This window comes from Oncorhynchus clarkii, chromosome 7 (genome assembly GCF_045791955.1).
Source record: "Oncorhynchus clarkii lewisi isolate Uvic-CL-2024 chromosome 7, UVic_Ocla_1.0, whole genome shotgun sequence".
NCBI classification, from domain to species: domain Eukaryota; kingdom Metazoa; phylum Chordata; class Actinopteri; order Salmoniformes; family Salmonidae; genus Oncorhynchus; species Oncorhynchus clarkii.
Window position 1 is genome coordinate 22,344,656 of NC_092153.1, and position 24,778 is coordinate 22,369,433.

Sequence of the window (24,778 nt, forward strand, 5' to 3'; positions counted from 1 at the left end):
GGGCGTGAGTTGGGGTGGGCAGTCTGTTTGTTTTTCTATGATTTGGGTATTTCTATGTTTCGGCCTAGTATGGTTCTCAATCAGAGGCAGGTGTCATTAGTTGTCTCTGATTGAGAATCATACTTAGGTAGCCTGGGTTTCACTGTGTGTTTGTGGGTGATTGTTCCCGTCTCTGTGTTTTGCACCAGATAGGGCTGTTTTGGGGTTTCTTGTTTTTGTAGTCAGTTGTTCATGTGTACATTTACGTATTAAAAGAACCATGGACACTTACCACGCCGCATATTGGTCCTCTGATCCTTTTCGCCTCTCCTCTTCGGAAGAAGAGGAGGAAATCCCTGACACAGGACCTGCTCTTTTACACCAGAAGATATGTTTTATACTGAAGCAAAATTGCATACTGTACACTTACTATATTTCCCCTTTACTCTCCTTCCATTTCCAATTTCAGTTTCAGTTTTGTCACATTTCAGATGTTTATTTTATTGTACAGAGCAAGTGTTGTGGAAATTCACCACTAAGGCCTCAAACTCAATGTAAATAAATCTTTATCGGTTAACTGGAGAGGTTCACAAACTCAATCCAAGCTTGATGAAAACTCTGAAAAGGGTGTTCCCTTTTTTTTTTACCTTTATTTAACCAGGCAAGTCAGTTAAGAACAAATTCTTATTTTCAATGACGGCCTGGGAACAGTGTGCCTGTTCAGGGGCAGAACGACAGATTTGTACCTTGTCAGCTCGGGGATTTGAACTTGCAACCTTCCGGTTACTAGTCCAACGCTCTAACCACTAGGCTGCCCCCCCTTTCGGTCATTATATACTGCTACACAAACAAGTCATATGAGCATGATTTTCATTACTCATTATTAACACTGGTTCCTGAATGTGACTGACGAGGCTTCTTCTCTCAGAGCTGGGAACTTGAAACTGAGATACTCCTTTTGGTTCCCAGAGCAATGTTCTGGGCGTACTGTCAATTGGTCTGAGGTCAGTCATCTGCAAGAACCAAGATAGCCTTGAATTGTACATTTCTTCTCACTCTCTCTGCAGACAGTACAATTTTCTCACAAGTTTTAAATATCTGAAATGATAAACTGGTGCTGTAAATAATCATGTACTCACTGCACTGGAAGCAATTCATACTTGTGTTAATTTGGTGATCATTTGAAAATTCATGGAATGAATTAATGAAGTCTTCACATGCCTAAATTCAAGAATATAGTGGGAGTAAAGGGAGATATCCATATTTAAAGTTCTTTATTTATTGTTTGATCATTGAAATAAATACATCTCCATTGCCTGCAACACACAGCTAAAGCAGATATACTTGAATGAAAACAAACTGACATCAGTATACACCTGTGGTACATTCAAAATAATGAGTTAATGTTGAAGTTGACCTGCACCTACACAGGGGAACAATAAACACTCATACATACGAGGCTTCCTGTGCAACAGGGACTGGGGAGACAAAGGTCAAGTCAAATCCAATGAAAGCAACACTGAACACTTGAGATGAGTTATTCAATATAAATATATATTCATCAAGTAAGTTGCCTTAGGTACTTTTAGAACAATGGTGTAGGGCTTGAGATTTTGACGGCAATTTCCTCTGTCATTACCAGATTTGTAGTCGCTGTCCCTCCCATAGTCAATAACAAACAAATATACACACAGTTCTCACCAAAACAACCTGACTTTTCAAGTATACGCTTATTCATTTATTTGACACTTTTACACTCTGTTAAACAATCACTATGTGTATCTGCATAATAGGTGAACCACTTGTTATGTGTAGAATCTGCTTACATACAGGCCCATAAGGATAACTATTTTATCTCTACCCAAAAGAGGCATTTGGGTGAGCATGGCAAGATTTAAAGTCCACCGTTGTGGAGTTGTTCCAAACTAAAAACATTCATTAAAGTTTAATGCACTGCCTATAACTGAATATAAAATCCATGTAAAACCAAATATCTGACAAGACATAATAGCAACACCATTGACACTGCTGTATCCATGAAGTAATAAATCAGTGTCATGTTTTGCCCTAAAATTGGACTTAGCATAGGTGGGAACCTGTCTGTAAAGAGCACATGGCTGCTGGTTGAATTGTATTGTATTGCTCCTGAGGCGGCTCACATATATGTTCTTTTTTTTAAAGTCGCCGACTAGACTTATCAGATGGAGCAAACATACAGAAAAGCTTTGGCTGACACTTAAAACAAATAACCCCCTTTCTACTCAAAATTAAAATAAGATTATAGAACAATCAAAAAATGATTTTTTTGTTATTTTGGAGAAAAAAGGTGCAAAAATGTCTAGCTATCAAATAGCAAACCAACAAAACTAAACTCACTCCACATAATGCCATACAATCAATTCATATGAAGCTACTAGGCCTAAATCAAAAGACCAGAGGTCTTAAACCATAGATAGCCTGTGGTCCCAGATCTGTCTGGCCTGTATAGCCAGTGCCATATACAGTCCAAACAGCTTTGCAACCAGGCTACCTAGATCTGTGAACGTGTGGAATAGTTTAACGCATTCTGCCTCATAAATAGTCCAACTTAAGCCTAATGCACAGTGTGTGGACTTTACCAATTTCCTTCAAAAGCTGTGCCAGTGAGAATCACTTCAGATTAAATAGTATTTACACTGAATCCATCTACCTCTGATATTATTACTTTCAGGGATATACACACACGTTACATAAATGTACACGTTATCTTATGGATACGTTCAGGTTTTACACAATGTTGTACATAAAGAGAAATGTTTTGTGCACTTAAATGTAGAAAATACATTACACATAGTGCTGACACACCGAGGGAGAGTTGTGCAGTGAGCAGTATGACATAAAAAAAGCGAAGCGAAAGGAAACAACCCAAAAAACATCCGGGAAAAAGTCAAAGGTCAATATATATTTTTTAAACACGTTGTCGTTTTTTAAAATACTAGAAATACAATACTTTTATACAAAATCAACAATACACGTGACCTACTACTGACATGACAAAGGGACCACACACGGATAGTTAATGGGGACATAGAAATAGAATGACTGGAAAGGACCAAGCTGCTCAGGTCACGTGTATATATATATAATTTCAATGGGAACGTCCGTTCTAGTTATTTTATTTCAATGGATATATAAGAGTATTAGTTGGCTCATAGTAGGCCATCAATGTTCTTCTCTGATATCTCCTTCTCTTTGTCCTCAGTGGCACCCCCTGGTGGACTGTACTTGTTGTTGTAGTCCTGGAGCATGGTCACAACGTCGTGGTGTCCAAAGTGCACTGCCTCTTCCATCGGTGTGTTACCCCACCTTGATGGAACGGACAAGAGACATTGTAAACACGGCTCTTAAATGGACACGTTTTACATTAGCTACGTTTCCATCCAATTGGCGACAGATTTTCACTTGAATATTCTCAAATCTGCATAAATAAAATGTGTGCACTTTCCCACCAGAAATGTGTTTCCATGCTTGTTGCAGATAAAAGGCTGTGCATGATGACGTAGGGGACATAAAAATTACTTTTGCTGTTACATGTACCGAATAAAAAAAACAAGATCAGTTTGTCACATGCACTGAATACTACAGGTGTAGACTTTACAGTGAAGTGCTTACTTACAAACCCTTAACAAACAATGCAGTTTAAAGAAAAATACAAAAAAATAAATAAAAGTAAGAAATAATTAAAGAGCAGCAGTAAAATAACAATATTGAGTCTATATACAGGGGGTCCCGGTACAGAGTCAATGTGCGGTACCGGTGTCGAGGTAATATATACATGTACAGTCAAAGTTGGAAGTTTACATACACCTTAGCCAAATACATTTAAACTTAATTTTTCACAATTACTGACATTTAATCCTAGTAAAAATTCCCTGTTTTATGTCAGAATAACAGTAGAGAGAATTATTTTTTTCCCAGCTTTTATTTCTTTCATCACATTCCCAGTGGGTCAGAAGTTGACATACACTCAATTAGTATTTGGTAGCATTGCCTTTAAATTGTTTAACTTGGGTCAAGCGTTTCAGGTAGCCTTCCACAAGCTTCCCACAATAAGTTGTAACTGAGTCTTTGCACTTTTCGTCTCCCTCCTGAGCGGTATGACGGCTGCGTGGTCCCATGGTGTTTATACTTGCGTACTACTATTGTTTGTACAGATGAACGTGGTACCTTCAGGCGTTTGGAAATTGCGCCCAAGGATGAACCAGACTTGTGGAGGTCTACAATTTTTATACATCCACAGGTACACCTCCAATTGACTCAAATGATGTCAATTAGCCTATCAGAAGCTTCTAAAGCCATAGCATTTTCTGGAATTTTCCAAGCTGTTTAAAGGCACAGTCAACTTAGTGTAAGTAAACTTCTGACCCACTGGAATTGTGATACAGTGAATTAGAAGTCAAATAATCTGTCTGTAAACAATTATTGGAAAAATGACTTGTGTCATGCACAAAGTAGATGTCCTAACCAACTTGCCAAAACTATAGTTTGTTAACAAGTAATTTGTGGAGTGGTTGAAAAATGAGTTTTAATGACTTCAACTGTAGGTCAAGCTCATCACCATGCACTTTTACCACCCTGTGAAGTTCATCAGAACTTATTTCACCTGTAGCCTAATAAACTGCATGCTTTCGCAAGTTGTGGTGGGAGGACCACCACACAACATATCATTGTGTGACTCCAAGTTTACTTTGATATGATGGTTATTATATCAATATTTACGCATAATAGGCGTTTCCATCACCATTACTTACATAATACATTTTACAGACAAATATCCAATCACGCCTAGCGAATTAGGTTTGTAGACATTTGGAAAGTTTACTGACAAATTTGCTGTTGTTTTCATTCGGCCTGTCGTGACATTTCTTATCCAACACGTACTTTACTCTCAAAGTGGGGTGGAAAACTGGTTACAGACACTGGTTGAACATATGTCTCCTTGTCCATTGGATCTTGGCTACATTGACAGACACTGGGTGGTCTCGGAGGCCAATGAATCTAAGCTCACCTGTCTTTGGGAACAGGGTTGACCCTGCATGCCTCCAACAGGAACTTGACCACCTCCACATGCCCTTCTGCTGCAGCCACATGGAGGGCTGTCCTGGAGTCATAGTCCCTCTGCTCCATGTCCATGGAAGACAGAGCAAACCTGGACACATTCCCCAGAAGGACAGTGATGAGTACTGTACGGCAGCCAAAATAGCACACACACCACGTCTAGTCCCCATGTAGACACACAGGAAACCTTACAAGGTCTCTGTCTGACACAGCGACAGACTTGGAATTTACTCTCCAAAGATGTTAAAACATGACATATTTCCTTTTCATGGCTTATTTTCAAGGCCTTGTTGGCCAACATGGAGATAATGCAGTGCTTGTGTACCTCCTCAGTGCAGACACATCTCCAGTGTACGCAGCAAACAGAAGATTGATGACCGACTTCACCTGAAAGACAACAGAGAGGCAGTTTGCATGTCAACCCCTTTAGCACTATCTTCCAGTGGATGGCACTGTTGCTTTAAAAAACACAGCCTTTTCATGGGAACATGTCGACTACATGTACATGAAGGCACCTTGGTGAACGTAGGGAAGTAGAAAAAGAGAGCAGAAGGAGAGAGAGGCTCCCAGTTAAACTCGACTAACCCTCTGGTCTCCGCCCTCCCTGCGAGGATCCAGCTTCTTGACAAAGTGCTTCAGGTTGTCGTAGTTGTGGAAGTTGCAAAGGGACACCAGATCCTGGAACCAGAGCAAATCCCTGTCAGGCTTTCTGCTGGTTTTCTAATCATCAAATCAATCAGATCAGTGACAGAGAGACAACAGAGTGAAAACCTATCAGTTTCTCGTACCGTGCAGAACTGGATTCCTCGTACACTGTTACCCAGCTTGTCCAGTGGCGGGGACCAGCACATGATACCCATGACGTTGGGCACCACCAGCAGGATGCCCCCTGCCACGCCCGACTTCGCTGGAAGTCCAACCTGCCAGACAGCATAGAGGAAGAGGTTAACAGGGAGCGCAGACAACGGTGTCAAAACAGATCAGCGTAAATGAACAGCAGTGGGTGGACAAACATCACGGAGTGGAAGATCTACTGCAGTGTAACGTGTAATGCTTAAATGGAGGTAGATTGGAGACACAGTGGGAACAACGGCAAAGAGCAGCAGGCCAAACAGACCGTAGGAAACAATGCTAAACTGGGGTACATGATCCCTGTCAAATCAACAGATACAAGTCGTGTGGGAAGGAACTTGGGAGACTCACGTGGAAAGCGAACTGTCCCGAGAAGTCGTACATGCCGCAGGAGTGCATGAGGCTCAGGGTGTTCCGTACCGCCTCTGGGCCCAGCACGCGCTCGCCTGTGATTGGACAGAAGCCGCCATTGGCCAGGGTGGCCGCCATGACGCTAGCGCTTTCACAGGTCACCTCGATGGAGCACAGCTAGAGAAGAATAGAAAACTTGTAATATACCATAGGGAATAACAGCTAACGGAGAGAGAAAAACACAAACAGGATGTTTCTCCACTAAGCCCATTGAAATGATACAGCTTCAAACTTGAACCATGTTCAGAAAAAAATGCTCACTCGATGTCTATGTATTTGGATGACTCACCACTATACATGTCAACTACTAAAGCGAGTGAAATCACTGCAACACTTAAGAGCTGCAGTTAGTTTCAGAATGGGTGGCAAGGAATGTTAGTCCTAAATATTTCAAAAACTAAAAGCATTGTATTTGGGGCAAATCATTCACCAAACCTCAACTAAATCTTGTAGTAAATAATGTGGAAATTGAGAAAGTTGAGATGACTAAACTGCTTGGAGTAACCCTGGATTGTACTGTCATGGTCCAAACATGTTGATACAACAGCAGCTAAATTGGGAGAAGTCTGTCCATAATAAAGCTCTGTTCTGCCTTCTTAACAACACTACCAACAAGGCAGGTCCTAGTTCTGTTGCACCTAGACTACTGTTCAGTCGTGTGGTCAGGTGCCACGTGGGATGAGGCACGGCTGGCCTTTTAAAAGTGCACAGAGAGCTAACAACAATAATACGCCGGTAAATCTCTCATGGCTCAAAGTGGTGGAGAGATTGACTTCATCATTACTGGTTTTTGTAAGAAGTGCTGACAAGATGAAGGCACCGAGCTGTCTGTTTAAACGACTAGCACACAGCTCGGACACCCATGCATACCCCACAAGACATGCCACCAGAGGTCTCTTCACAGTCCAAGTCTAGAACACACTATGGGAGGCGCACAGTATTACATGGAACCCTTTTCCACATCAGGTAACTGATGAAATCAGGAGAATCAGAAAAAACATTTAGAAAACACCTTATGGAACAGCAGGGACTGTGAAGAGAATGATATGGACAGCGACCATGTAAGCTTTTATAACGTACAGAAGAAGTGCTCTGGTTAACAAGGGAAAAAGTATTGACACATTTTTTAAACTGAGAGACGAGCTTAAAGTTTTCTTTACTGACCAGAATTTTCACTTGTCTGACTGCTGGCATGATGACGAGTTTCTCACACGACTGGCCTATCTGGGTGATGGTTTTTCTCGCCTGAATGATCTGAATCTAGGATTACAGGGACTCCGCAACTATATTCAATGCGCGGGACAAAATTGAGGCTATGATTCAGAAGTTGGAGCTATTCTCTGTCTATTCTCTGTGTGTGCAAATGAACTCAAGCTTACGGACAATGTCAAATGTGATATAGCGAAGCAGCTGAGTGAGTTGGGTGCGCAATTACGCAGGTACTTTCCTGAAACGGACGACCCTGCCACCAGTCCACGTACCGATATCTGAACAAGAGAGCCTCAACGAAATTGCAAGAAGCGGTTCTGTGAAAATTGAATTTAATTAGAAGACACTGCCAGATTTCTGGAACCCAACAGTTATGTGCATCCTTACAAGCACACCTTTCTCGTTAACCTGTGGTGAGTTATTCACAATTTTCGATGAACAAATAAGGTTTTATATGTAAGATGGTTAAATAAAGAGCAAAACTATTGATCATTATTATATTATTACTTGTGCCCAGGTCCTATAAGAGCTCTTTGTCACAACCCGGCTCGTGGGAAGTGACAAACTCACACTCATTCTTATGTTTAATAAATTTATCGTATAGTGTGTGTGTGTGGCAGGCTTACAAAGATGGCAAAATAACAACATTTGAGAGTGCGCTGGCCATGGTGCTAGAGGGGGTACGCAGCTGGAGGTTGAATGTTTGAAGGGGTACAGGACTATAAAAAGTTTGGGAACCACTGCCTTAATGTGTTTGGACCCCAGGAGGAGTAGCTGCTGCCAAATACAAATACTCACCTGGAAGTAGAGGTCTAAAATGGAGGTCATGTCTGTCCCCTCTGGAAAGCACTAGAAAGAAACAGTGGTTTGATTTGACAGTCAGACAATGCCTTGTAAATGCCTAATTAAAAATGTTTAAGTCATCTAGAAAAGGTACACTTGATTGATGTAAAATGTGTGTGCTTGTTTCAGCCGTCACCAACCTTCTTCTCCTTAAGGTAGTAGCCGATAGCAAAGTTACGATCTCCAGACTCCCTCTCTGACTGGAATCTGGGTGCAGAGAGCAGGAACATTCAGGAGTCTTGTTTCAACTAAGTCAAATTCCAATTTGGTTCCAATTCTACTACCAAAACCAGTAAAGCTTTTAGTGTTGTTTGACATCGTCGCAGGAAGTGGGTTAGGGTTGCAAAAAATAACGGCTATATCGGTCTGCTAATACAGGACTAGTGAAGGCCCAGTACAATTTTGTGAACTGTATAAAAAAAATAAAAAAAATGATATTCCAGATTTTTTTAGGGGTTGCTGCAGCACCCTCAGCACCCCTTCTTCCCGCGGCTATGGTTTTTGATGTTGTAGAGATCCAGATCGATCTCTATGGTTGTTGTTTTTGTGGTGTTATTCTAAAGCAGAATAAAGTACTGACTTGAAAGTGATTATCATACTAGAAATGCTAGTGATGAAAACAACACAGATGAATACTAAGGCACGGCACCTGGCCAATGGTGGTGAGCCAAGGTGCTGAACCAAACCACAACCCCAGTTCTTCCCCTTGAGGACTCACGTGGCATTGCTGAAACCCACATACTCGTTTCCTGCCAGCTTGTTCATGAAGTTCATGACCTGCAATACAATGTCCAAAAGGTCACAAAGTACACCCATCATTACAAAGATGATCATCCCAAACAGTCAGCGCAGCGTAGGGCTAAACATAAAAGAACTGGGTAGCGTTACTTACATAATCAAATTTCTCAGCATTGCTTGCCCCTTGCTAAAAGAGAAACAGAAGATCACATCAGTATGAATGACTACATACTGTATATCAAATTAGATATACAGGAAATTGTATATTGCCTAGCTAGTGGGAATACCTTATGACAAATTCAAATGATTCCTAGATCAAATTACCAATATCATTACAAAATCTAGCAATAATCATTCTAAAAATAAAAAAAGTACGTACCCTAAAGAAATAAGTTTAGTCCTAATATTACAAATATTTAGGATTACTGGGCAACTAGCTAGTTGGAGATGAAATGAATCACTAATTAAAGAGTTAAGGGTTTTCAAATGAGAAAATAATCTACCAAAAGACAATCAGCAAAACAATGTGTAGGCCATTCTACCAGACTGTTATGGGGATAAAACGCACCACAGGTAAATGCAATTCCTTATATCTGCAATACTGCATAGACAGGTATATGTGAACTTAATATGTAGTAGTGTAAGTAGCCTTTGTACTGTAGGGGTCTGAGTGTCTGTTGGAAGTTAGTGATGTGATGCTAGTGTGTGGCTAATCCTGTGTGTTGTAGAAAGGTTATGGATCTATATGTGCAGATTAATTAGTGATGTCCTCACTTAATATTGTAGAACACACTGACTTCTGGGATGTGTAGTGTGAGCTGAAGAGGTACTACAGAAACGAAACGTTACATTTAACTCTAATAATACAAATAGGGCAAATAAACCAGTTAAATACATTCAAAAAATAAAACACAAATAATCAATGTTTGTACTATCAGGATTTTGAAAAACATTTTTTTTTGCCTTTCTGTTTATTTTATTTGTAAACCGTTTGTAAAATCCAGGTGACAAATAGCAACTACTAAAACTGTAGCATATTATAACAAATCCAGATGTTGTTCAATAGGGAGAATAATTTAAGTAAAACAATTACCAACGTCATTGACCTGTGGCAGTGGTCATAATTTCCCACAGATCTTAATGCTGTAAAATATACAACAACAAATAAACCACAAACGAGGCTTCAAAAATACATTACAACGTTCCCATAGTTTAGTCCCACATTTACCATACGGGAACCACACAGATCTGGTCTATATTACTAGAATATAGACCAGACCATATTAGAATATAGGGGCATCCAATCAGTGGATTGATTATTGAGCCCACCATTAGCAACCTTTACAGTGATTGGTTTAAGGTTATAATGAAGATTTAAGCAGAAAGATACCACATCATTACCCTGTCAAGTCAAATGACTGCCATCCAAATAACCAAATTACTAATAGGCTACAGATGTAGGATCTTAATTTATCACTCATCGCAGGAAAAATGCAAACTTGTAGTGTATTAAACGTTTATAATTTCCACTTTAAAATGTCAAGACTTGATTTGCCCTAACGAAAAATATATCAACCCCTACAAAAAATGTCAATTATAATTCACATAATAATTCACATTTCCTATTGCTGCAGGATTATTTCCCTGCTGTAGCAAACTGGCTCAAATTACATTCCTACATCTGTATATCACTAGGTGTAATCTTTTGTGTACTGTACTATGTACCATAGTGTACAGTATGATACAAGTACCAAAAACATACGTTTGTTAACATTAATTACTATAGAGTCGTTATTCCTTATAGGTGTTACTCCTATAAACTCTTAAGACAGGATAATCATACGGCACCTTTCCATCAGAGTTCAACCCCAAATCAAACCAGACAGGAAAACGCAAGGCTTCATTCGGTAACTTGGCTTGGTTGTGGTTGAGATTGATGAGTAGCCAGGCCTCATCTATCTGGGTCCGTATGCCATGTTACGTTGAAATATGGATATAAGTGCTAGTCTTGTTTTGAAGGTGATAATGTACTGCCTACACTGTCTTCATCTAAGACAGACCGTTATAGATATGGGCTTTGGCTACATACAGTAAGCGAAAAGGTATCTGCAGTGGGTTGCAGCCACTAATTATTGGAGATGAAACCTAATTTCTGCAGAGAATGAAGTATTGTGTCTCTGAAGACATTGGGAGAGAGTTTGTGTCATTAGTTTATGGTATGTGATTGTTGAGAGTTTAGTATGAAACAAGCGCAGTTCCTCGCGTTGATATGATCAATGGGCTGGTGGTGGGTTATGTAGTAACAACACTACAGAAGACTTATGCACACAACATACATGTATGTGTCCCCTCTTGGTTCTAGTCTTCAGCGAGGCACCTACAACGCATGGGAGGCGAATGTGTTTTACCCTACAATATCTCATAATAAACACACAGAGAATTCATCACAGTTTCAGCAGCAGAGGGTGCACTGCTCCCATACAGTAAGCTATTTTTTTTTTCTTTTCGTGGTATCCAATTGGTAGTTACAGTATTGTCTCATCACTGCAACTCCCTTATGGACTCGGGAGAGGCAAAGGTCGAGAGCCGTGATTCCTCCGAAACAAGTCCCCACCAAGCCGCACTGCTTCTTGACACAATGCCCACTTAACCCGGAAGCCAGCCGCACAAATGTGTCGGAGGAAACACCGTGCACCTGGTGACCATGTCAGCATGCACTGCGCCCGGCCCGCCACAGGAATCGCTAGTGCGTGATGGGACAAGGACATCCCTGCCGGCCAAATCCTTCCCTAACGCAGACAACGCCGGGCCAATTGTGCGCCGCCCCATGGGCCTCCCGGTCGCGGCCGGCTGCGACAGAGCCTGGACTCGAACCCAGAATCTCTAGTGGCACACCTTAGACCACTGCACCACTCGGGAGGCCCAGTAAGCTATTTCTAACAGCACTTCCTGACTAATAGCCAATAGCAAAGATATTCTACTCCTCTCAGCCAATAGCCAGCCAGGTTGGCTTTGCCTCTACCTGGTCAAAGACATAAGATTTAAGCAGGTGACGGATGCACAGAAACACACCCACATATTGATCTTTCATTCATATACCAAAGCAGTTAAACCCATGATTAAATGTATTTCTTTATCTATATGTCTGGGCTGGTTAGACCAATCTGAGGCCCGTTGCCTGACACGCTAGCGCTGTCTCACACAAACTCAGCCTTGTGTGTACTGCATGGGCTATGTGCATAACTGAGAGGCAGGCAGATCACTGATGCTTTCACCAAACAAATCCCCTTTCAGCGGGATGATCTATAGTCTTAATCTCTCCATATACAACACAGTGCAAGCTGGTAATCTGGCTAAAGCAATGAAGTCCTCCCTGTCATTTAATTTATTTCAAATGTAATTCGATACAACTTTGTCACTCAGAAGGTAACGAGGTACAAATAGAATTGACCTAGTGTTTTATGTAGCCTACTATTGGTACAACTACTCACCGTACTGAACAAAAGGCATGGTTCAACGTTTCTTTTTTAAACAAATGTCCCCCCCCCAAAAAATAAAATCATACATTATTATTATCTGAAATTCAAATGTTATTTACCTTTAGGAGGGACGTGCACACAATAGCACCGGCGTTAACCATAGGGTTATGTGGTTTATCTGTGGAAATCAGTGTAAGTTACATTATAACATGTCTGCAAATGCAGCGGACAGAGTACACGTTCATACACAGCAAGGTTACAGTTTCTGCACAATCACCACACAACACATTCAATGTTAGAAGCAAATATGCCCAAAGATCATGTAACTTTGAACTTGAAGTGAGGAAATGAGCAGAACAACAAATCAGATGGATAATGAATGAATGCTGATGGGACCACGGCTGCCTTTTGTATTCTAGAGACCATACTAGTGATATTGAGGAACACAGCCATGAACTCACAGCTCAGTACTGGCTGTACTGTAGGTCTGTTGTGTTACGCCACTTCCCCTAAACCCCTTTAATCTTCTTATGCAATCACACACAAAAGAGAGAGAAAAAAAAAACATTCCTACCACAGGTTGCCTAAACTGATTAAATAACATGGCCAACAACCAAAACCGACCTGGGATTTACTGAAACCCTGTACTAAACCCGTGTCACAATCTACAGAGCTCAGACAGCATCCTTTACCAAACCAACACAGCATTCGGAGCAATGAGTTACATTGCCTTGATTTGATTGGAAACTCGGCTCGATTTGAGAGCGCTTGACAAAACTGCTGCTCTCCATACAGCTCCTGTATGCGCTTCATACTTGAAGCTGACATCCACAGAAGGCGACGCATTGACACTGTTCACTGCCAGCACAGTTGTTATTGCATTTGTTTCGTTGATGAGACGGAGGAGAGGATCCTCCAGCGTCGCGGTAAAAATAATAATCACATTGCATACGATGTCCGAGGGAATAAAACAGTGTCCGTTGTCGTAATATAGCAAACGGACGTGGCCGTTTTCACCGAGTACGGATTCCAAGCTTTAAAACCTAGGATCTTATCAAAGACATGATACATGAGTTGGTGTTCTTCTCCAGGTCTACGTAGACTATTGCAGATTTGAGTAGAGTGTATGGACATTGAGAGCCGATGTACTGATTCTATCCGGCTGCACCAACACCTCTCATTAAGATTACATAACACTACCATGGCAACAGACTGCACCACAGGCCGGATCACCTTGCATTGAATCACATGACAACCCACCCAGAGGGACTACTTACACTATATTCATCAACCCGGACAACTGCCTTGTCCAATGTCTTTTCACAGGGTATGCTATAGGTTTGAAGTAAAATAGGACCACCTCAGCAACACTGCATTGTGACGAACACCTCTGTTGTCAGTTCTGCGTGTGAAATGAACAGCCACACAGCGAGCCGTGGAGCTCCAGACAGACTGGTGCTGCCTGCGACCATAGAATTACAGAATCTCATTCTGAAGCTCTGTCGGTTGTATGACACCCGGCCACTCTAGTATTTTATATCTCTATATGTGCGACCCTCACCTTCCTCGTTGAGGAATAGTTTGTTGAAGCGCAGGCCGCTGGGCTCTTTGCCAATGAAACGGTGCACATACTCTGTCCCGTGGTCGTGCACGGCGATGGCATACTTCAGCGGCTTTACACACGACTGCAGGCAGAACGGGACTTTGGTGTCACCCGCTGTGTGTCTAAAGAAGGGATAGAGAGAGAGAAGGGGATGGGGAGAGAGAGAGAGAGGAAGGGATGGAGAGAGGGGATGAGTGGGGGGAGAGAACCAGGAGCTAAAGGCAATAATAAGCAAAGGCAAATTTGAACAATATGAATGAATGTCTCATTATGTGGGGTAACTAATTAGCTACTTTACCGTGTGTGACTGTGTCATTGATATGGACAGTGTCACAATGCTGCTGTAAGCAGTTTGACAGGAACACTATACGTCAGTACAGTTAACTGTAGAAATAGAAATGTAGGCTGCTACGTGCTTACTGCATGTTAAACATGACTAGAGCTGCTGTACCTTTGTCCATCCACAGTGCATATGGACACGGCCCAGAGGTCCGGGCTGAACCTGGCCAGCTGGGGAATGTAGTCAGCCACCTACGCAACAAAACAAAAACAGAAGGCAACATATCAACACTTCCCATTCCCCATGGACATTTAATCAGGAAATGATCATCACCACCATGTCGTCTCACTGACCCTGGGGCCTCTCCCTCACCCACCTGTCCCCCTCCCAGGTTTTTGGCATTCTCATAGAGAGCGTCGATTTCGGAGGCGAAGGACACAAAGTCGGGGATAACAAACTTCTTCCTGAAGGCCTGGGTGAGCAGCACGATGTTGCTCTGGACACACCTGGGACAGAAAAGGTGACAGTGGTCTTTTTCTTAGGTACCAGAGTCTCCTTATGACTAGTGTAACACATGGAGTCCTGTGTGCTTCAGTTGTTAAAGCATGGCACTTGCAATGCCAGGGTCATGGGTTCAATACCCTCTGGGGCCACCCATAAGAAACTCTATGCATGCAAGTCGCTTTGGATCAAAGCGTCTGCTAAATGGAATATATTACTACATTGTTATTGTACACATGATACTGGGAATAGATAACTGTGAGGAATTACCTCATAGATTTGTATAAGATGTTATATGACATCAGATATCTATTTACCCTGTCCTCTCCCTGCTACTGTATGAAATCAGATATCTATTTACCCTGTCCTCTCCCTGCTACTGTATGACATCAGATATCCATTTACCCTGTCCTCTCCCTGCTACTGTATGACATCAGATATCCATTTACCCTGTCCTCTCCCTGCTACTGTATGCACCCACTGGTGTGTTTACTGTATAGGCTTCTCTTGCCTATAAATAGTTGCCTCCCAGATGGCTTCCAGTCAAAGCTAGTGCAGCTCCTCCTAGCATGTTTGTGTAGCTCCTAGTGGGTTGTCTTATGATCTGTATACCGCAGGGTGGCTTGCCTACAGAGTGCTTTCTCAAGCGGTCACTGGGTTATGTGTGCTATATCACATGGTATGTCCTAGGGTTGTAAACAGGAACACTCTTTTTGAAGCAAATATCAGCTGATCTGGAAAGGACAGTTCTTGTGATCGTAGAGAATCGCCATTGACTATTTTTTGTAAAAAAGGACATGTTGAAATGAATGGGATTGATATGACCTTGACAATCTGAAAGGACTTGACTATAACGTGCTTCCTTATAAAAGCCTGAAATATTATGAATAATTAATGACTTGAAATGCATTGAGCAAATACTTCTAAGGAATCTGAATAATTGATGGCCTACATGAACTGTGTTCAAATAAAGGAGGCACAAAAATGACTAAATGATGACCGGCGCTTGATATATCAAATGACCACTAAAGACTTCTATTCTAGGTCTAATGTCTAGAGTGGTGTGGAACTAGAAGCAACTTGTTATAGAACCCAGCTCTAGTGTCTTACTTCTTGAAGTAGTCTTGATAAACAGTCCTTCTAGCGTCTGTTCTACATCCCAGTTCTACACCGTCTTACTTCTTCAAGAAGTCTTGATAAACAGTCCTTCTAGCGTCTGTTCTACATCCCAGTTCTAGACTGGTCTTACTTCTTGAACAAGTCTTGATAAACAGTACTTCTAGCGTCTGTTCTACATCCCAGTTCTAGACTGGTCTTACTTCTTGAACAAGTCTTGATAAACAATACTTCTAGCGTCTGTTCTACATCCTAGTTCTAGACTGGTCTTACTTCTTGAAGAGGTGTCGGTCCAGGTTTCCGTCTGACGTGGTCTTCATGATGACTTTCAGGTTCTCCATACATTCCTTCAGCCGGGGGTCTCCGGTCCGAAGCCCTGTGGCTTTCAGCGCCTGCAGAAAGCATGGCTCGTGTCAGGGGGCTGACGGGTATCATGTTTATTACATGTTTACAACACGTTTATTCTGTTTGTCATGCTTATAACAAGGTTATAACTTGGCAATTGACTGGTATAGTACGCTATATTTCTAAAGGGATCCAATGTAAATGTCAAGACTAATAAGGCCTATTGAATAAACTGCTCTTCCATGCCAGATAGAGGGAGATCAACATTTCACCATAGAAATAGAATGACTTCTAATCTAACAAGAATCTAATTCTATAAATGTCACCCCAAGCAAGGGGCCACACATGAGTGAGCTATTGCTTCCTGGTACAGCCAGCGTAGTAAGAAGCCTTATATTCAGATATACAGTATAAGACTGTGGCAGTAATCATGACACAGCAGGCACCATTGCTATACTACTATCCAGCTGGCTCAACCATGTGGCTGCCTGGTTGGCTCTTGCCTGACACTCACTGTGGTGAATTTGTGAGCCGGGATTTTTTCAGCGCCCCCGGCAATGGTGTAGAAGAGCAAATCCTCCAGACTGGGCAGGATGCCTGCCTTCCTTCTCCTGGGACACACACACACACACACACACAGTCAGGAACGGCCAGGGTTCTCTAAAGGCAATGGGGAACTGCAGCAGGGGGCCAGGATTAACTAGCTATAATACTGTAGAGGAGAGGTGGTGAGTCTTTCACGTTACGGCCCCGGCTTTAAGGAAAGGGTTTGAACACTGCTCCCAAAACACCAGTCAGATAGTTCAAGGAGAGTTTGGAGAATTTTTCATAGACAATATCTTGTTGGCATGGCTCTTCAATCAGAAATAAGGATGACTTTGTTGGTTTTATGTCAATTTAAATACATGCATATCAGTTACAAATTATAGTGTCAAGTTTTAGCTAATGCCCGGGGGCTTGAAGTGAGTCATTAGCCTATTTACAGACTGGTATTATGCATAGCAGCTCCAAATCCGTTCCACTCACTCTGGGAGAGGAGAGTTAGTACAGTATGTTAGAGGTAGGTGGAATAAATAGGTGGAATACTGTAGTTAGGCCTAAACGAGGAGTATGTATTACATCATGATATACACCAAATAGGATCTCTGAGGGAGGAGGGTGGGAGCTCAGGCTAAGTCAGTCCCGCAATGCATCATGGGACAGACAAGCAATAGAGCTATAGTAACCCAGCTCCGTAGCCTGCCCTAGCGATGAAGAAGACATCACAACATTTGAAAACTGATAGAGGTAGAGGGTCAAATCCCCTCATCAGCTACCCAGGAATGACTCAGACTCCGGACACTGCATATCTTTCAGTTTGTTGTTGTTTAATAGGATCTCTTCCAGTTTGGAGATTGTTTAAGCCGCATTCGTTTGTTTTGAGACCTATTCTTGAATGATTATGATCCTTTATCATTTCCATGTCAAATGTTTTGATAAGGCCTACTTGATTGTGATCATTGGTCCATTTCTGGAGTCATTTCTGGATTGCTGATGCCTGCCGGGGAGGAACGCGAGAACAAACGGTCGGTGGGACGGCTGGGGAAGTCAAGCGCAGTCGCTTGTAGAGGCTGAGCACATTTCGAGGTAGAGAATTGAAGAGAGAGCACTCAGCAGCAGCAATGCTTAGCCTGGAAAAACTACAGTACATATACATGAGAACAAATACTGTATATAAATTGAGACATATACTTACACACCAAGGCAAAGCAAGCGGATCAAACGAAAAAAAGGAGAGAAAATATGCAGAGTAAGTGAGTGGCATTAGAACAAACTCAGTGACATAGTGCATCATCATCATCATCATCATCATCAAGCAGATAGGCTTACTGATAAGACACACAGATTCATGGATTAACAAACACATTCAATATTTAGGACGCATCCAAAACTGCACAACACCAGTGAAAACCATGGCACGGCAGAACCTGAAGAAAAATAATTATTTCCTTCCAGCAAAGCACACTGTAAAACAAAACAGCACCCTCTCTGCTTCATGTCTCCAAGCCCTTGCCCCAGGATAATAGGAAGTCCACCCAGACAGGCTATTAGCAGGTGTGAAGCATCTGGACTGGTGCTGATGATGCTCCGTTAATTAACTCTCACCCAGCCTTAGCTGGCCTTCCTCCCTCCCCTCTCTTCCCCTTCCACTGCCTCGACCTCCCTGCAGCTTTGTTAAGTCAACTGTGTGCAGCATGTAGAGTGTGTGCCTCATCAGAAGGCCTGCACGGATCCCGCCACATAGCCTAGCCCTCAGCCTCCAACAGCACACTGCCTGCCCCACTTTCGGGTCTGTCCTACAAAGAGAGAGCTTGGTATCCCTGGCCATAGTTTCTGGAGACCAGAGGCTACGACTTGTGTCACTGATCCTCAATACTACTTGGGAAGTCTGCCAAGCCTAGCCCTACAGTCAGTGTGTTACATCTCCTGTGCTATTTATACACTGGAGTTCAAGGCAGCATGACTACTTGAACTGTGACCAAATGAAATGAACAATCTGTACAAAAAATAATTCTTGAATTAATGTGTGACAGTAATAACATGGTCATAGACCCTAAATCAAGGCAGCGCTCTGATGAATACGTTTGCGCCCGACACAAACATTAACCGACTTGATGGAGTCATTTTGGCTACCATTTTTATTCGACCCAATTCATCACAGCCTGGTTTCACTACCTCCAAGATGTCACTGGTGAATTGGTCCGAAGTGCATTGATCATCGTTTGTTGACAGGAGGGAACCACAAAAATCAATCTGAGTCAGGGCAGAGTCTGAAGGACTCAATCTCCATTCCCTCACAATATGCTGCAGCTGCACACGCTAACACAATGCAACCCAGGGCAAAACCAGAAAAGGAAAAACCTTTAAATTGACCAGACTGTGCATTGATAATTCTGCTATAGGCCTACCTAGGCTACCTTCCAGCAGAGGACCCATTTGGACTGACTAGGCCTAATGTTTGTGTATCTGTGATTGAACCTACACTGACGGAGGATGTTGTTGTTGTCAATAATGTACTACAGCTGGTTTGACAACAGCTAAAGCAAATTGACTATGGATAAAACAAGAAGGAACATAGCCTGTTAAGCTATGGGCAATGAGGCATATCATTACCAGTAGATGCATTTGTTTTCAGTGAAAAAGCAAACTGACTGGATGTGACAGAGAGAGTGAGCCTATTCCTGGCAGCATTAATAGCCTAGGCCGACTCTACACCCATCTGCAGTAAAATGCATGAGTAAACTCAGGAGTTCCTGTCCCCATTATAATGTGACTATTTTGTTTTTCTCATAAGAGGGACTCCATTCACAGCACACAGTTGACTGAGTAGGATAGGATACCTGTAACCGTCTGTGGGAGAATGAATCAAAATGAGCCATCAAATGTTATGTATGATTAGAAACTGGGTCTAGAGAGAACTCTTTTATCTTGTTCCTGTCTGAGGCTACTGTATTACGGTTCGCTGTACCAGCTCTCCCAGGGTCAAAGAGTTATTGGTGACTATGACATGATGCTCAATTAAAGCCACCAACAGGGGCAATAGTAGCAATGCCCATATGTGACAGCTGCACAGGGGGATGGGCAGGATTTGGCAACAGGGAATTGTTATGTTTTTGCAGTGAGAAATTATGCAATAAACTGGCATTACCCCAATCAGACTAGTTGGTATGGCCTAATGATTTCACATCTACATTGGGTGTAAGATCCCACCAAGTATATTAAAGCTAGGCCTAAATGCTAGGAAACTGATCCATTGTCAGAGAGATGGTCATCAGGATAATACACTGTAGCCTATGTAAAGCCACATCCATTATAATTCCAAAATGGTAGCCCCCTAGATGACATCCATCCCCATTCCCAAATCCCCACTGACTGTCACACTAGATCCAAAATGGTAGCCCCCTAGACTACGTCCATCCCCATTCCCAAATCCCCACTGACTGTCACACTAGATCCAAAATGGTAGCCCCCTAGACTACGTCCATCCCCATTCCCAAATCCCCACTGACTCACACTAGATCCAAAATGCCATTCTACCCATTCTGATGCAGCAAGCACCACTCTGCCCAGTCTGCAGTGCCAGATCTGAGACTGTCTCCATTAGAATCCTGGAAGTCTATTACAAAGTGTCTTGACTCCTGCAAGATTGGCTGGGAGGAGATTTGATCAAATTATTTGCTCATAATGGACATTCAATAGCCTACCCTTTACCAAGGTCTTTTTAAATCGCAAAGTGGTCCCTGCCACCATGGACAGCACTAATATTGGACAGTTGCCTTTGGCAGAGGAGGGAGGTAAATAAATAGCCTACCTTATCAGCTGGCCTAACACGACGAGAACAAATACTCACTATCTGATAAGACAATCATGATATGCCAACTCAAGCGGAAACTTCCAATGTAGAAGTCTGTGTCCAGGACATACAAGTTGCTGAAACACCCAACAAATTGTTATTATCATGCCATTATCACCATGCTATATAGCCTGCAATAAACTATAGAATGAGAGAGGCTGTTCAGTATTCAAGTAGAATGACACTCATAACAGAGAGAACAGATGGAGAGCGCTTTCTCTAGAGCAAACAATAAAAACACAGCTTGATGACCGACCTCTAGGTGTCATTGATGAAAAAAAATGAAAATCCCTTTCTGATATAGGCTAAGGCCTGAAGGAGCGTTCCTGGCTTTACAATTATTCCTGACAGAGATGAACTGTTCCGTAGTCATAGGCTATTACTGTTATAATATTATAACAGTGCTGTTTCATAGACATTGTCATTTCATAACATCCCAAATGCATAACCTTCTAAATGAAATGACTAAATGAACATAGATCTAGGCCTATAAAGGGAGCAGGTGTGCGGGACTGATGTAATATGGGTCTCTGACTCTTCAGAACTGAAACTGTCAGAACACACAGGTCAGGTTAACAACATCTCTAGACAAATGACTGCATCATTTATTGAGGTTCATTAGAAATCAATCTAGCTTGCTAGACTCGGTCCATGTGATTATTCTGGATAGAACGTTAAGAACCCCCCCCCGGTAAATATAATTTAATAGCTTTATCAGCTGTACCGGCTAGATAACGGTACTCACTTCTCGGCAGCTGCCTCCTTGGTGGCGGTTTCATTGCTGGTGGAGGTGTCATTTTTGGTGTCCGTTGGCGGTGGCACCGAACCGTCGTCGCTCTTGGTGGAGAGGTTCCGAGTTCCGTGGGCGTTGGTAGTGTATGGCGTAGCTCTCCATCCAACCGCATGCTGGAAACACTTTACTTTGGTCACGGATCTGACATCTGTACAGGCGATGCTAAAGCAATACGCGACTGATGGTGATGTCTTTCTGGCGATACCTGTCAAAGGGCGCTTCAGGTTAGATTGAAACAACTCCTTGAGCACTACCGAAGACCGAAAATGTAACATGTCAATCCTATCAAGCTAAATCGTGGCGCTGTTTATAACTCAGCAAGCTAGATATAGAATAAATATGAAGTAATATATTCCAAATGCTTTGGGTGTCGGTCGTGAAGAACGGTTCAGTCAGTGAGTCACGATTCTCAAATGTGTTCTAGTGGACAAAAACCTCTCATTCTCACGCCCAACTCGACTCCTATTGGCTCCTGTCAGCGCGTAAATCATCCTCCGATTGGCTGGTCTTGTTGGCTGTCATTCATGCTAATTTACAGTGCATCATGACGTCAAATATACCGGGTGAATGTGACAAAATGTCATTATTCTTTTGGCCAAATTTCATATACACAAATGTAAATTTACAAACAGAAAACCACATTTTCGTACCCTACAAAAAGAAATTGGACTGTATTTTAAGACGGTTAAATGCTCTACTAACAAAAAAGCTGTTAGAATTGTAAGTATATGCATGTCCCTTAAGGTCCTTGTGTAATTGTAATGTGATTATTGTACCCCCCTAGCTCGATTGTCTATTGTTTGTAATCTATGTATGCTTGTGTTCCCTCATGTGCTTTATGTATTGATTTGTTATTAATACAAATAATATATATATATATATAAAAAAAATAATAATAATTATAATTATTTTTTTTTAAATGTGACAAAAGATGATGAATATACTGACAAGATACATGTCCCTCCACCGCCCTAACAATGGGAGTCGTCCACAAATCGGCATGGCGGGCTGCCTCGCTCCCGCCTATCCTTTCTTTGGAAAAACGCCACCTGCTGGAGGGAGACAGATTTTCCGGCGAGTTGGGCCCCCTCTTCCTCTATGATGCTTTTTGATGTCGCTTTGGTTTTGATTCGATAAAAAAATATTCACGGTTTTTGATTTTAAAAACAATGTTTTTTTTTTTTTTACATTAAATCCATTATAAAATAATGACATTGCAATGATTAGAGCTTTTAAATTGAAATTCAAAAGTAAAAAAATTAAACTGTCAAAACATTGAAAATATTCCATTGTCTCTGTCAGGTCCACATATAAAAATAGGAAATTACTTTGAAGATTCTCTGAAGCAGGATGTTCAAGGGAAAATGCAAAGTTTCAAAACACTTATAGAAACTAACCATCATCTAGTCATAACCTATCTTGAGGAGGAACAAAAACAGAGAGCAGAGTTGTCAGTGAAGGAAGTTTGTGTTTATCTGAAAGGTGTTGTGGAGGACATGAAGAAGTCTCTCACATGGGAACTACGATTTTTTGATTGAACAGTCACAAAAGGAGACCTCTAATGAGATGGAAAAAGCACAGAAAGACACAGACCTTCAACTGGAGGAGCTGGACCAAGAGTTAATGCAGTGCCTTCCCTTCTGGACAAATCTCCTGCACCTCCCTCAGGGTTTCTCTGCCACTGGCTCTGCCATTGAGGGAATAGGAACAGGTAGCACCACAAAAATCCATCTGAAGATACTGTTAAACAACAGGACTCCTGTTTCCCCAAGACCCCTTGCCACTATCATGCCTCCTATAGAGAGCTCTCTCCCTATCAAACTACCTTTCCCCCACGTTTGGCAACCCAGGAGATGTTGATTGGCTGTTTTTCCTATCTAAGAGTAATGATTTCCTTTCTCTGGCCCATTATTGACTTGGGAGGTTCTTGCCAGGTTGACATGTTGCCAGGTTGACATGTTCACAGGCTGAGTTTCGGCCTTCCTCTCAGAGGACTATGAGGATTAACTGGCGGAAAGGGTTCGTAACAGAGTACAGGGTGAAGCAGAGCCAATATGGGACTTTGTCTTCTCCTATCATGTTCTATGTAGGAGATGGAAGGCTGACATTACTGAGCATGAGATGGTCAAACTCATTCTTAAAAACATGGTCCCTGCCTTGCCAGTCATCTTCGGGAACGTGTTCAGAATCTGGATGATCTGGTGTGTCTTTGGACTCCGTTTGAGAAGGACAGGAAGCACCACCTCCAAACCCTGTTCCCTCATCCCGGTATCCCAACAACTCTCCTAGGGCTAAACTGTCTCAGCCGTTTGTGCCCAAGAACCAAGACAAATGTCCAGTGATGTTCTGGACGTGTAAAGTCCAACTTCCTCCAGGTTTTTGCCTCGTCTATGGCCAGCGTCACTATTTTTTTTTTTAAAAGGTCAGAAAGGACAGAAGACCAAGAGTCTAGAAAGGCGTGGTGGCTGCATACAATTGGGTCGGCTGGAGCCTATTCCGCAACAACTGTTGGTTCCTCTGACTGTTAAGAACTGGAGAGGGAAGGCCATAAACCGACACAGTAGCAACTTACATCTTGATGCAGGAGCCCTGTGGCAAAACATGGCATTACCTCATGAGGAGCTTCGAACCTGGGAGGAAGGACCATTGTACTTGGCCAATGGAGAATTTACCACTCCCTTGGGCTGGATTGGCATGAAAATAAATCTGCGCGATGAGAATTAACCTCACTGCGGCTATTCTTGCAGATCCGAGCCTTGCATTTGCTGTAGCCCTTGGTCTGGACTTCATATTATTCAGTGGACTGACAATCTCAATGTCCGAACCATCCTATCGTCTGCGCTCTGACCATTCCTGGCCACATCCATTTCACTGGAAATGCACTGAGTTCAGGCTGGAGCCTGCTACACTATGCAGAGTCCCGGCTAGGTCAAGACAAAGGCGAAGAGAATGACAAAGACAGAGATACAATGAAAAGACAAAAACCAAGTTCCACCAGTGAAGCCAGAGAACCCGGCTATTACACTGATCACGGCCATGGATATCGATTCTGTGTAGATTACAGGAAGCCGAATGCCATAACAGAAAGCCATGCCTACCCTCTACCAAACATCAATGACATACTGTAATCTCTTTCAGG

General features: G+C 42.3%; 2 protein-coding genes across 4 annotated transcripts in view; both read right to left on the reverse strand.

Annotated features, from left to right (window-relative positions):
* Positions 1–1,226: 1,226 nt before the first annotated feature.
* Positions 1,227–22,064, reverse strand: LOC139413071 (glutaminase kidney isoform, mitochondrial-like). Of its 2 annotated transcripts, none has more exons than XM_071160102.1 (17): positions 21,592–22,064; positions 16,968–17,064; positions 16,382–16,500; positions 14,868–14,997; positions 14,663–14,742; positions 14,170–14,333; positions 12,728–12,786; positions 9,284–9,316; positions 9,110–9,168; positions 8,532–8,598; positions 8,347–8,397; positions 6,280–6,456; positions 5,865–5,996; positions 5,662–5,754; positions 5,402–5,463; positions 5,027–5,167; positions 1,227–3,324 (listed from the first exon to the last, which is right to left on the reverse strand). In XM_071160102.1, exons 1-17 carry the CDS (start codon positions 21,912–21,914, stop codon positions 3,168–3,170), a joined length of 1,944 nt encoding a protein of 647 aa, XP_071016203.1. In that variant the 5' UTR covers positions 21,915–22,064; the 3' UTR covers positions 1,227–3,167. The 2 variants fall into 2 exon arrangements, with proteins under 2 accessions (XP_071016203.1, XP_071016204.1); XM_071160103.1 differs by having other exon boundaries at positions 1,237–3,324; positions 16,968–17,058; positions 21,592–22,035.
* Positions 22,065–23,087: 1,023 nt separating this feature from the next.
* The window catches only part of LOC139413073 (chloride channel CLIC-like protein 1), a 29,375-nt gene continuing 27,684 nt past the window's right edge, over positions 23,088–24,778 (reverse strand). Inside the window, exon 10 of one of the 2 annotated variants that reach the window (XR_011634762.1) lies at positions 23,088–23,740. The gene's annotated coding sequence lies outside the window, so the exon portion shown is untranslated. The remainder of the gene's footprint in view (positions 23,741–24,778) is intronic. The other variant, XR_011634763.1, reaches the window with a different exon arrangement.